This window comes from Caretta caretta, chromosome 10, assembly GCF_965140235.1.
Source record: "Caretta caretta isolate rCarCar2 chromosome 10, rCarCar1.hap1, whole genome shotgun sequence".
Taxonomy (NCBI): domain Eukaryota; kingdom Metazoa; phylum Chordata; order Testudines; family Cheloniidae; genus Caretta; species Caretta caretta.
The window spans coordinates 81,096,389-81,109,078 of NC_134215.1; the positions used below are offsets into that span (position 1 = coordinate 81,096,389).

The 12,690-nt window shown below is 40.7% G+C and overlaps 2 protein-coding genes across 5 annotated transcripts in view; one reads left to right on the top strand and one right to left on the bottom strand.

The window, feature by feature from the left end:
- The window catches only part of MAP2K5 (mitogen-activated protein kinase kinase 5), a 215,734-nt gene that overhangs the window by 171,172 nt on the left and 31,872 nt on the right, over positions 1-12,690 (top strand). For 3 of the 4 annotated variants that reach the window (XM_048865824.2, XM_048865825.2, XM_048865828.2), the window contains 2 exons: positions 4,882-4,943; positions 7,590-7,635. In XM_048865824.2, the coding sequence (XP_048721781.1) occupies positions 4,882-4,943; positions 7,590-7,635 (108 nt within the window). Of the gene's footprint in view, positions 1-4,881; positions 4,944-7,589; positions 7,636-8,173; positions 8,208-12,690 lie in introns of all 4 variants that reach the window. The other variant, XM_048865826.2, reaches the window with a different exon arrangement.
- Positions 1-12,690, bottom strand: part of LOC142073426 (uncharacterized) — a 237,246-nt gene that overhangs the window by 114,499 nt on the left and 110,057 nt on the right. The window lies entirely within an intron of this gene.

Below are 12,690 nucleotides of genomic sequence, written 5' to 3' on the forward strand. Positions count from 1 at the left end.
ATCAGGAGCAGTGTTTGAAGTTTAAAGCCCTCCCACCTCAGCTCAGATTTTCTGCTGCTGTGCTTTTTTCTTTATGCCTGAGCACCTTGCTGACAAGTGCTAATAACGATGCCAAGAGAGGGTCCAGTTGGAGTTACCACACATTAAACATTCTGAACTTGTCCTTTTGCTCATAGATTGTGCATAATTAATAATTAAACGGTTTCAGTTGTAATGGGTTGACCTTCCTGAACTGTTCATTATTCACAAGGCAAAGGCATCACTCAAACTTTTTTTTTCCCTCCTGCTGCCCTTCTCTGTACTCACTGTACATGCACATTTCAGTTGTTTTTGAGAATCAGGCTGACCAAGCACTTCAAAAGCTGCCGAGACTTAAACATTGTCCTTTTCTGTGTTAGGTCTTGCTTACATAAATGTTGTTTTGATACTTGGGCTAGTAGGGTGTTTTTGGAAACAAGATGCAGAGGAGAAAATGGCTTGTAAAGTTCTAAAGCTGATTGGCATCGGTCTCCCAGCAGTGTATTTATGGCTCTAGTGTTAAGGTTGTATCAACCTTCCCATTAATAAGCCGTTCTATTTAGAAGTTGGTAATTTAGAAATAGAAGTACAGAAGAACCCCTGGACTGAAGCCCTGACATATTGACCAAAGAGTGCCAAATTTTACTGGAAAAAAAAAGAGAGTCCATTTTGTTATTTTTTGGAGTTTAAAAAGTATGTACCTCTTCCCCATCCTCTGCAAAATTTTACACTGCATTCTTTTGGCCTTGTATAGAATAAGACTCTGTTCTTTGGTAGAATGAAATAAAGTTGGCCATTAGATCTCATGTGGGCAATTCACTAATATTACTCCACATGTGTGACAATATTTTCTTATGCAGAATGTGCAAAAAAAAGTTAGCATGAAGACTTGATGGGGATTTCTGAGGCTTTGTTTTATTTTATTGTATTTTCATCCCCTTGAGAGTCCACCGGTGCTCCAGTCTAGTGAACTTCAGGACACAACGTAAAATGTATTTATTTTGCTTAGATTTTGTTTGGCATTTTGTTTCATATGTAACAACATAGTGGTTGCTCAAATTTCAGCAGGTAACAACAGCAGCATTTTACATATTGGGAGTAGTTTCATGTACAGAGTATTTTTAAATTTGTAACTAAGCACATACAACAAACTCATTCTCTAAATAAAAATATGAATGTTGATATTAGTGCATGGGATGGAAATGATAATCTAATGTATGTGTTCCATCTCCAGCTACTATGATTTCAAAAATTCTGTGTATGTGAGCAAGCTCAGTGGCCAATTTTTAACGTTTTACTATAGAAGAAGGTAGGTTGATTGTCTGCTCTTTCAGCTCTTTCTAATGGAGGCTAAGATGTGCTTCCTCTTGCATGCTTGTAGATTTCAGCAGGTATTTTCAGAAGTGAAATGAAGGTATTAATTTGATGCAATTAGCTGTCTTTGGTGCAATTATGTGCAGGTTAACAGAATAGAATATCATGTCTTAAATTCAATTCATTCTCCATGCATAGGTATCACTTCGGCTTGTTTGGTTTCCCAGGGAAGATAAAATGACAGCTTTAATCAAGTTGGCTGGTTGGCAATTCATTAAACTATTGTATATCATAGTTTGTAATGAGGCCTTAGCTTGTAGTAAGTTTTATGTGGGAATCTGTATTGAATCCTATAGCAGAATTTTAATATTCTTAATAAACCTCGTCTCAAAAAAGTGATCTCTGACTTGCCTAAAGTAATAATTTCCAAATGTCACTTCCTGTTTGGCCCCATTGCAAACTGGATGACTCACCATCTTTCTTCCCTGGACTCCAGGTTGTTGAGTTTTCAATACTTATGGCATACATTTTCAGAATGGTTCACAGAACATCACTACTACTTCACTTTACCAGTATGGTTTAAATTACAGTATGTACTTGGAATATTATTCTTTCATAGTGAAATTTGCTGGCCGTCTGCCTAGGGGTGGGCATCGCTTAGTGACTTCAGTTAGGGCCTGCTCTCGCATGTTGTGGGGGCGGAGCGTTGATCATATAATAGCAAGATAAAAAGTGATGAGCTGGACAGAAGTCCGTGTTGATAGGTGTGCTGCCATGTGGTTGCCAGGGTGTCTGCGCCCATTAGCAGAAATGAGCCTTAAGGACTGCATCTGAAGCCCATGGAACTCAATGGAAAGACTAGAGCTAAGCACCCAGTTTACATGCTGAGAATCATGTAGGTTATCCTCCACCTACTGCCCCCACTTCTTTTTATTCTAAACTTCTGAGAGTAGAGTATCACCTGGAAACTGCTGTGATTGATGTCCTCGCAGCCTCGCTTATAAGTGCCTAAGATAGAAGGGAGCCGGCGTGCAGTGAGTTAGACATTTCCACTCATGGTGGATGGCTGTGCTTTGCCTTTGACCTTGCTCGCACCCAGGTGAAGCCTCCTTTCTCGCTTGGCTGGAGCACAGCAGCCTTGGGCTACTTGCTGTGCTCTGTACAGGGAGTTTCAGGACAAAGGTATTAATGATGTCGTGTTACTGAGTACCTTGCAGTTTTTTAGTGTGGTGTTTCTTATAGTTCTGTTGATTCCTGACCCAGGGAACCCAGGAACTCTAGTTCCAGTGAAGTAGAGGGAGGGTCTCCAATTGCTTCATACAATTCAGTGGATGTTCACTCCACTTTCCATAATGTAGTTTCACTCTGGTATAGGCAGGGCTTTGGAGCTGTGTTCCGGCTCCGCTCCAGCTCCAGGCAAAAACCTGCAGCTCCGCTCCAGAGCCCTGGGTATAGGCAGATCCTGTGGTGCTGCCCTCTTTGTGATTGCAGAAATTATCACCTACCAAATAGGTGTTAAGTGCTGCCTGCCCTCCTCCTCCACTCTGGCATAAATTGATCCACATTTGCAGTTCTCAGAAGATGAGCATTTTAGAGCCTCCTCACTTGTGCCCCTGGTGGGATTGGCAGTGCTCTCTTCTGATGAAGGGGTGGTCCCTGCGCAGAACTAGCTCGCCAGAGTGCTCTGCAGAGGTAGCTCCAGCTTCCAGTTTTCAAAGAGTTGTGTGAAATGTATCCAGTGAGCATTTTGTGTGTTATGTGGATTTGTTCTGTTTTAATCCCCGCATCCCACTTGGGAGCGGGGACAGTTACCATTTCTAAACTCAGACCTGAGTATAGGTAGGACAGCAGAAAACCATGGAAATATGTACACCAGCCTGTCTCCATTCAGCACAGCCCTGAATTTTTCATCTTACATATGAGTAACTTCTGCATGTGATTCTCTGAACTAGGGAAAGTTTAAAGGCTCTGTGTTTCCTTATGTTTCTTCTACTCTCCAGTGAAAACCTTCCTATACTGATGTCTTTTTTTAATTTTAGAAATACTAACCTTTCCCTCCTCTTGGACAAATTCAACAAGAACGAAGGTGCATGTCAAACATTCTATACATTTAATAGAACTCTTTGAAAATTGTAGAGCGATGCTGGCTTCTCCTTTTACTCTTCGTTTACTTTTGATTTAATTGTATTTTCCAGCAGTTTCCAATTGTTCGAATTGGAAATGAAACCTTAATAAGAGTTCTGGTTAATTTTCTGTCTTGTAATTACCTATCTCATTTTTCTGATAATTGGTCACAGCAATTATATGTATATTTACTAATCACATAGGAGGCTCTGCAGTTGTATCTATCTGCCACCATTGATAATGACACACACATTTCAGAGGTGCTTTTATCATCTTCTTTTTTCCACTACATCAAAGCTATTTCCTCGCATTCTCAATAATGAATACATGCATGCATTTGACACAGTTGTGTGCTAGAGAAATTGTTTGGCTCCCACCAAATGCTGCACGCTCTGAGTTTCTTGCCTGCAGCGCTGGAAGGTTGTATGTAATGATATATTGCTCATCCAAATGGCCAAAGCACTCCAAAGCACAGTGAGATTAAAATAAGTCATTCCTTTGTTAATTTAAATAGGTGCATGTATCATACTTTGCAGGGTACTTTGTGTAGGGATGTCAGGAAGGAAAAAAGCTGCCGAAAGGTATTTTTAATAGCAAATGAGAATAGATGAGAATGGAGTCATTTGCAGCTGCCTGTTTTATGTGGCTCTCTTGTTCCAACTGTAGGTCTAATGAGATGACACTGTTCAAGTACTCTGCAGTGTAATTTCATTACATCCTGAGCTGTTACACTATAAACACAGTGGAGTTCTCTGTCGTTCTTGGAAAAACTCCTAAATTCGTAAAGCCCTCCTTTGCAAATGGTAATGTTGTTTGCTCTCTGTGTAATTTTTTGCTTGTGCTCTTAATTTATTTGCTTTCATAAATACTTCGTAGTTAATTTAGCTAGGCTGGCAAATCTTCCATTATAATTTCTTTTATTTCTTGTAACAATTTTTCTTTTAAATCTAGCAAGAGCTATGCATAGTAGGACAGCTCTGAAATGAATAAGTGTAAATAAACATGAGTGTAAATAAAAAGTGAATTCAGTGAAAGAAACAAAGGTCAACACAAGAATAATTTCACAGCTCTTTGTTAATTACAAGACCATTTGTGTGTTACTTAAATAATCATTAATTTCTCATTTACACTTTCCCTACCTTCCTTTCTACCCTGTGGCTATCATTGTCCTTTTTTCACCTCTCCTCGGTGTCTTTCCACATGTTTCTACCCGTTGTGTAGTACTCATTACTTTAAATTCAGTGTTTTATAACACATGTTCAGAAGAATTTGTACCTTTTTCTCTATTTCTCTGTGTGAGATGGGGCATTGTTTCATACTGCGTTTTTAATGTTTTATTGCTTCCCTTTTTAAAAATTGTCCTCACTTCTGACTCTTTCTTCCTTCCCTTCTCCCTCCCTCCCCCAAATATCAAACCAATCCCAGGAATCGCCAGTCCTTCCGGTTGGGGAGTTCTCTGAGCCATTTGTACACTTCATCACTCAATGGTAAGCTCAGTTTGCAAACATGCCATGCCCTCAATGTAAATGATACATGCCATTAACTCTGCAGCTCCATGAGACCTTATGGCTTCCCCTGCATCCTTTCTGAGGCGAGAGGGACTCGGGGGCCTTGGGCAGATGAGGCAGCAAAGCTGAGCAAACTGTTTAAATTATGTAAACGTTATTTACATGAAGGGTCGTCAAAGTACTTAAGAGGGTTTTTCCTGTTTTAATAAACGGCGATGAATCTGGGTGCATTCTTGTGCACAGAGACTAGTTTAAGAATTCAATTGGGAGGGTTGGGGGAAAGAGAATCATATTTATAACTTCATTATTCAGAGCTGCTGGTATTATTACTCATAAAACTGCCTCAATGTTTAGAAAGGTAAACAATGTCCTTGATTAATTCATTGGCTTTCCAGTAAGTAATTTTTATTCTGAGTCATGTTTTAAAGTGCACCATAGGGCGTATGTTTTTTCTTCCAAACTGAATAGTTCAGTGGAAGGCACTTAAATTTCAGAGAGAGGGGAGAAAATATTGTTGAAAGAATAAATTTCCTATGCAACAAAAGGTTAAAGCTCTAAGTACAATTCATTGTAACAAAGATGAGAGAGGAAATGCTTATTGGGTTTTTTTAATGTCTCATTTAAAAAGGAAGCAGCCATTTAAGTAATAAAATGAAGGCAGAATAACTGACATTGAACTTTGTATAAATGTGATGTTTTTGACTAAGATGTTTCCATTTATTACAATGCACTGCCTGGGCCAGCTGGTGTAAATTGGCAGGCCAATGGAGTCAGTGTAATCAATGGAGCTGTGCCAGTTTATGCCAGCTGAGAATCTGGCCCTGCAGCAGTGTTTAGGAGAGGAGTGATTTAGGGAAGCTTTCCCAGTGAAGCCAATGAGGTTAAAGGCACTGAGCCCCACCGAGGATCAGGCCCATAGCTGTCTGCGATGTGGTAGATTGTGCTTTAAGACATTTCAAGTTCTCTAGCACATATTAGGGCCAATGAGCCAAAAACTATGCAAATAAAATGAGTATTCAGATATTTTAATATATTATGTATGAAACCATTCCAAGAAACTCTCTCTCTCAAGATTCCCATCGTGTGTGGCAAATGGTATTGAAAATGAAGAATATACAGTATGATTTATCAGTTAATTAAAATAATAAATACGCAGTTTGTGTTTATATACTACAGGCCTCCTTTTCGATGGCTAAAACTTACAGCAGGCCCCAATGTTCAGTGATTTTACAGCATAACTAACTGATGTGCAGGAGACTGCACCTTCTTATCCCTTCCAAAAAAATTAATTAGATGTTGCATAAAAAATGTTATTGAGAAAGAAGGAGGGTTAACCTGTGTTAAAATTTCCACAGATGTCAAGAAACGTGAATGATGGTGGATAATAGCCTGGTTTTCCCAAGAGATACAGCTACTTTGGAATATCAGATTAGGACTGTTACCCACCCACTATTCAGACAGCTTGCATTACTTGCTAATCTGTGCATTATTTGAGGTACATGTGGTTATAAGAAAGGCAAATTGTCCTTTGAATCATTAATAGTACTATGGCCCCTATTTACTACAAGAATATTTATCTTTTTTTAGATATAGTTTAATATTAACCTGCACAGTATGCAGCTTACTTTAGCACGAGGCATTATTGTCCAAAAAAATTACTTTGTATACCATGTTAGCAATTGACTCCGATAAGTATTAGGCACATCAAGTGAAGAGCACATCAGACTTTGACTTTATGCCAGTTACACCATAAACTCTGGCTGTTTGGACGTAATCCAATTAGTCAGTAGGCAGCTCCTGATGGTCACCTCAGTGCCATGTTATAGTGCTCCTTCAAGCAGCTAAACTCAGTCTACAAAAGCTAATTGCACCTGTTGCACACAAAACTAGGACTATTTGGATGAGAAACATGATCTTATAAACCGCTTAATGCTCCGTAATGAACTGTCAGCCTGCAGAGCAGTGGAAATAAGTGTGAAAAAATTAAGGGAGACACTCCAGGGCACTGCGTGCTACCCTATAGCTGTTTAGTGTTAAAAATTAAACTCTCCACCTGTGTGTATTCTACGTCTGTCCAGCTATATCATAATGTCAAAATAAGAAAAAATTTACCATGATTTCTCAGTTGATTTGTTTATACTGATCACTATCTTTAAAGGAATCCCCAGTAACAAGGATCCCCAAATTAATTTAGAAAATAAGTGGTTCTAGACATGGTAAGAGAACATTCTTTGGAAGTTTGTGGTAGATCTGACCACCTTCTAAAAGTGATAAAAGTGACCCATCGCATTTCAGGCTTGAAATGCTCAGACACACACAGCAAGACAAGTAGAAAATCCGTCATATTCTACAGAATCTTCTCATCAGCAGTTGAATACATAACAGTTTTATTAAGGATGCAGCAACACTGTATGGAATCAAAAGCTGAAAAAAGAAGAGAGAAATTGATTAACATTTTGGGCACTATTAGGAGCCATGTCTTCAGTTTGTACTTGATAAAGTTAAGAAGTACATTGAAATTCTAGGCGATCTGCCTGTGTTAAAGGAAGAAGTCTTCAGTATTTAAGCATGTGAAATAAATGAATAGTTGTTTATATATAACCATTTCACTTTTATGATACATAGCATGAGAAAGCAACCAAAGGAAAGGCCAGCACCTGAAGACTTAATGGTAAGTGGAACTCCGTAATGTATCTTGAAGTATATATGTTTTTCTCACCAATACTTGCAAAGTTAAATATAAACTTTGTTTCTACGTTGTGCAGCAAAAATACATTTGCAAAGCGCACACAGAAACCAAGAGTGAAATCCTGGCTCCACTGAAGTCAATCGGAGTTTTGCCACTCTCTTGTGTGAGGCCAGGATTTCACCCCAAGGTTACCAAGTTTACTGCATTTGGGGGGTGGAATCTTGGCTCCATTGACATCAGTGGCAAAACTCCCATGGAATCAGGAATTCACCTGATCTTTTCTTGGGACTTTCATGCAGGTATCAATTTCAGTCAAACCGTTTTGAAACTAAATGCAAAGATCTTTCAGTTTGCCTGTTCAGGGATTACAATTTAATGTCAGTCATTCTTTGTCATCATTTACCACTCAGAACCTTTCAAAACCTGAAGATTGAAAACAGAGGATATGTTCAATGTATTACACTGTTAATGAAATCCTTCAAGGAAGTTCCTGTTGTCACTGTTTTCGTTTATATTCTAGAATGAAATTAGATTGGCTGTAGAGGATCAAGTGCGTACGTATCTTTCCTCAGAAAGGCTTCCAGTGTCTTGTTCTCGGCTCAGAGGCAGTTTTCTTTGCTTGTAAATGGCATTTTTTAGTCAAGCAGTAATAGAAGGAGAGCTGTTCCCAAACAATTCCCAAGTGGTCATTTGTTTAATGCAGAATGTTGATTTGACAATGCACAAGCTGTTAGAATAATGGTAGTATCTAGCATTAGTAAACAATAATTATAGTCCACTCCTACTAATGTTTCACACACCATTCCCTGTCTTTAAAGTGATATAATGTTGCTTATCACTGCCAGATGTACTTTGCAGTTTTATATAAATGATGATGTTTTTTCATTCTTTGCATTGCATACTTAAGGATAACTTTAAGCGACAGTAACAAGATAACGAAATATACGTGTAACTTACCTCCTTTCTTACTTACATGCTGTGAACTGGGGGCATTGCAGCTGTTCTCCAGTTAGAGACTTACCTCTAAAATTACCCTTTGAGGCAGATATCTCAGAATTCAGACTTGTCTCAGTGTAGGCCCTGCTCAACAAAGCATTTAACTGTGTACCTAATTTTTAACCATATTAACTTCAATGGGTCTACTCACGTGCTTAAGTTAGGCGCACCCTTGCTCAATTAGGGCCTTAAAGTTCACCAAAAACCCCTCCACTTTGCATCAGTGTGTGTTTGTTACCAAGGATTTACACAGCCTTATTTTGTCTTTTTTTTTATTAACTTTTGATGGTTGGAAAATTCTTGCAGTTAGTCACATCTGAGAAAACTTGGAACAGGTTCTAGAAATGGAGACACATTTACCTTGTGCATTATTATGCTATGGCTGGATAGCTTAGCTATTAAAACAACGGAATAGGGGTTCATAAAACCTATATCTGTTTGTAAATGCATGTTTCAATGATGCAGTAAGGCCTGCCACTTATAAATAAAACATCTGCAGATCTCGCGTACACCCATAAGTATATATGTATGTATTTGTAAGCAATAACACCACTCCAGGGTGTAGAGTCATAAAAATGAGGCCAAAGGGTGAGTGCCTATCGTACTGGGGAAGTGCATATATATATCTCTACAACTACATGCCCTGGAGTATGTTGTTCCTCTTTTAAAATGGTATTTTTAAAATAATTTTAGAAGAGTAGCTATTGGGGAAAATAACTTACTATTTTAAACAAAAAATATTTTAGTACTCAACATTTCCCCCTCGTAGTGCTTTCTGTTTAATTAGAAATGGACATACAGCTGTTAAATACACTACACACAGAGCTGGCCTGATGGTTAAATGAAAGAGCAGCACACACTCTCCCCCCACACACACACACACACGGAAAATGGAATTTGTGACTCAGCTTGCTTCCCCACTCTTAGCCTGACAGGGCTGAGAGCCGCCCCACGCTGTTCTGCAGCAAACTCTGACTCCAGCTCAGGGACCGCTCTCCAGAGCAAGTCACAGCCAGCCTTTGGGCTGAAAGACAGTCTAGCGCAGTGCAAAGTTTTGGAGGGCTGTTGATGGGAAAAGAGAAGTAGGAAAGATGTAGGGGTACAGAGGAGAGAGAGTGAGATGGGGGAAAATAACATAAGATTTAGAGATTAAGGACCACATCCTTCTTGCCCTACACAAGAGAATAATCCCATTAAGAATAAGGAAGTGAAGTCATTAGGACTGTTTGATAGAATAAAGTGAGTAGCATTTGACCCCAAATCTTCAGATTGCCTTCAGTATAATGGCTCTTTCCACTGGTCCTGAAGTATACAAACTCCCCACATAACTGTGAAGTATCTTGGGTTGGGTTGGTGAGAAGGTAGCTTTGTGAGAAAGGCATCAGTTTTCAGGGGGGTTTTTAAGGTTTCACCAAAAAAAAATCACATCTCTCTGGGACAGAGTAACATGCTGCAGCCTATTGGTGTAGACAAAAAGGGTATGTCTATACTGCAGATGAAGGTGTGATTGCTGCGTGGGTAGGCTACCTACCTTTAATCTAGCTACATGCGTAGCACTGGCAGACCCTAGCACAGGTCTGCAATCAAAATATGTTCCCAGGATCCCCACTGGGATTGTACCGGGGTGGCTAGCCCACACTGCCATGTCCTCACTGCCGTACCAGCTAAATTAAAGCCAGCATGGGTATAACTACCCAGGCTATAATCACACCTTCATTTATGGTGTAGATGTATCCAAAGAGTGTTGGGTTCAAATGGTAGGTCAGCTGATCATGTGAATCCTGTAGTACAGTGTTTCCCAAACTTGGGACGCCCCTTGTTCAAGGAAAGCCCCTGGCGGGCTGGGCCAGTTTGTTTACCTGCCGCTTCCGCAGGTTTGGCCAATCGCGGCTCCCACTGGCTGCAGTTCGCTGTGCCCGGCCAATGGGGGCTGCGGGAAGCGGCGGCCAGTACGTCCCTCGGCCCACGCCGCTTCCCGCAGCCCCCATTGGCCGAATGCATCCCTGAAGGCATCCGATGAAGTGAGCTGTAGCTCACGAAAGCTTATGCTCAAATAAATTTGTTCGTCTCTAAGGTTCACTAGTACTCCTTTTCTTTTAGCTACCAACTGATTGCATCAACAAAGCCCAGCTGGTGCCTGTAATGATTTATGGGGGCAAACCAAAAACTGCTTCTGAAAATCAAGCTCATGGTGATAAGTAATTCTGGATGTTGTGATCATAAGGTTTTATACATGTGGCTGGGAACTGCTGGTCCTGAGTCAGATTGCTTCTTTAAACCATAATCCATGTGCAAAGAAATTCTCCAAGGCAGAGCCTCTGCCAGTCCAAAGTGGTGCACTAGAGGGTTCCCTCTATGCACAACTGAATATATAGCAGTGACTCTCGAAAGTTCTCAAGTAATGCACGGACCACGGGCACCAAAACGGAGGGGGCCATGGCCCCGTTGCTTTTCACCAGCTGTATGGATGAGTGATGAGGGGAGGGGGCAGGGAGGAGTGGGAGGGGGTGGGGTCTCAGGGAAGGGGGCAGTGCAAGGGCCACAGTTCAGGCTCCAGGCCACCCCCTTTTAGGGACCTTCCATCGCCCTGGCATGGATATCCCAAAAGAAGCCATATAATTCCATTTAATGGCATCTACCAAACACAACTGGAAGAAATTTTGCATGATCTCTCTGCTTTTTCCTCAATTTTTCTCCTATTAGGGGCACTGAGACCTTTTCTTTTTTTTTTTTTTTTTTTTGTAATTGTCTTTTCTGCCTTGTTTTGCATGGTCCATCCTCAAAATCAGGTTGACTAGTTATTATTGCATGTGGGAACCCATGTCACCATAGCAACCAGAGATCCTGCCAGTTGGGGGTGCTGTATGGCTGCCCCATCATGTTTCTTATCAGCCAGAGGAATCAAGAGTGTCCTATAATATACTATCTATCTATCTAAGTACATAAATAGACTTCATCACTGTAGTATCAAACACTGTAAACTAGGGCTCCCCAGCTCCAGCATGCTTTTAACTCCTTGATGCTGACAGAAGAAGACTGAGAAAAGAACCACCATCACAAAGATATCATGCCAAGCAATAATGCCTTACTGGATAAATCTACACTGCAATTAAACACCACTGCTCTCCCATGTCAGCTGACTCAGACCCGCAGACATTTGGCTGGCCCCTGGGACCCTCCCACCTTTATATACCATGTATGCAATCTTTTACCAATGCAACCTTCAAATTTTGGATCTTTTCTTGAACACAATGTTCTGTTTTCTTTCTCTTTATACTACCATTGTTCTCCTCTTAGGACTGCAGATGGTTGGATGTTCTCCATTGGAGAATGGCACTTTTTTTCCTACCTGTAAATTGGCCATCTCCTAAGAATGTACCAACAGGCTGAAGAATCATAGAATCATAGAATATAAGGGTTGGAAGGGACCCCAGAAGGTCATCTAGTCCAACCCCCTGCTCAAAGCAGGACCAATTCCCAGTTAAATCATCCCAGCCAGGGCTTTGTCAAGCCTGACTTTAAAAACCTCTAAGGAAGGAGATTCTACCACCTCCCTAGGTAACGCATTCCAGTGTTTCACCACCCTCATAGTGAAAAAGTTTTTCCTAATATCCAATCTAAACCTCCCCCACTGTAAATTGAGACCATTACTCCTCGTTCTGTCATCTGATACCATTGAGAACAGTCTAGAGCCATCCTCTTTGGAACCCCCTTTCAGGTAGTTGAAAACAGCTATCAAATCCCCCCTCATTCTTCTCTTCTGCAGGCTAAACAATCCCAGCTCCCTCAGCCTCTCCTCATAACTCATATGTTCCAGACCCCTAATCATTTTTGTTGCCCTTCGCTGGACTCTCTCCAATTTATCCACATCCTTCTTGAAGTGTGGGGCCCAAAACTGGACACAGTACTCCAGATGAGGCCTCACCAAGACTCCATTCCCTTTCCTGCTTTCTTGTTCTGTGTGCATTGTGATTTACAGAGCGGATGCACTTAAGCTTTGGGAGTTTGGAAAGCTATGTGGTTAACATAGCTCCTCTTGAG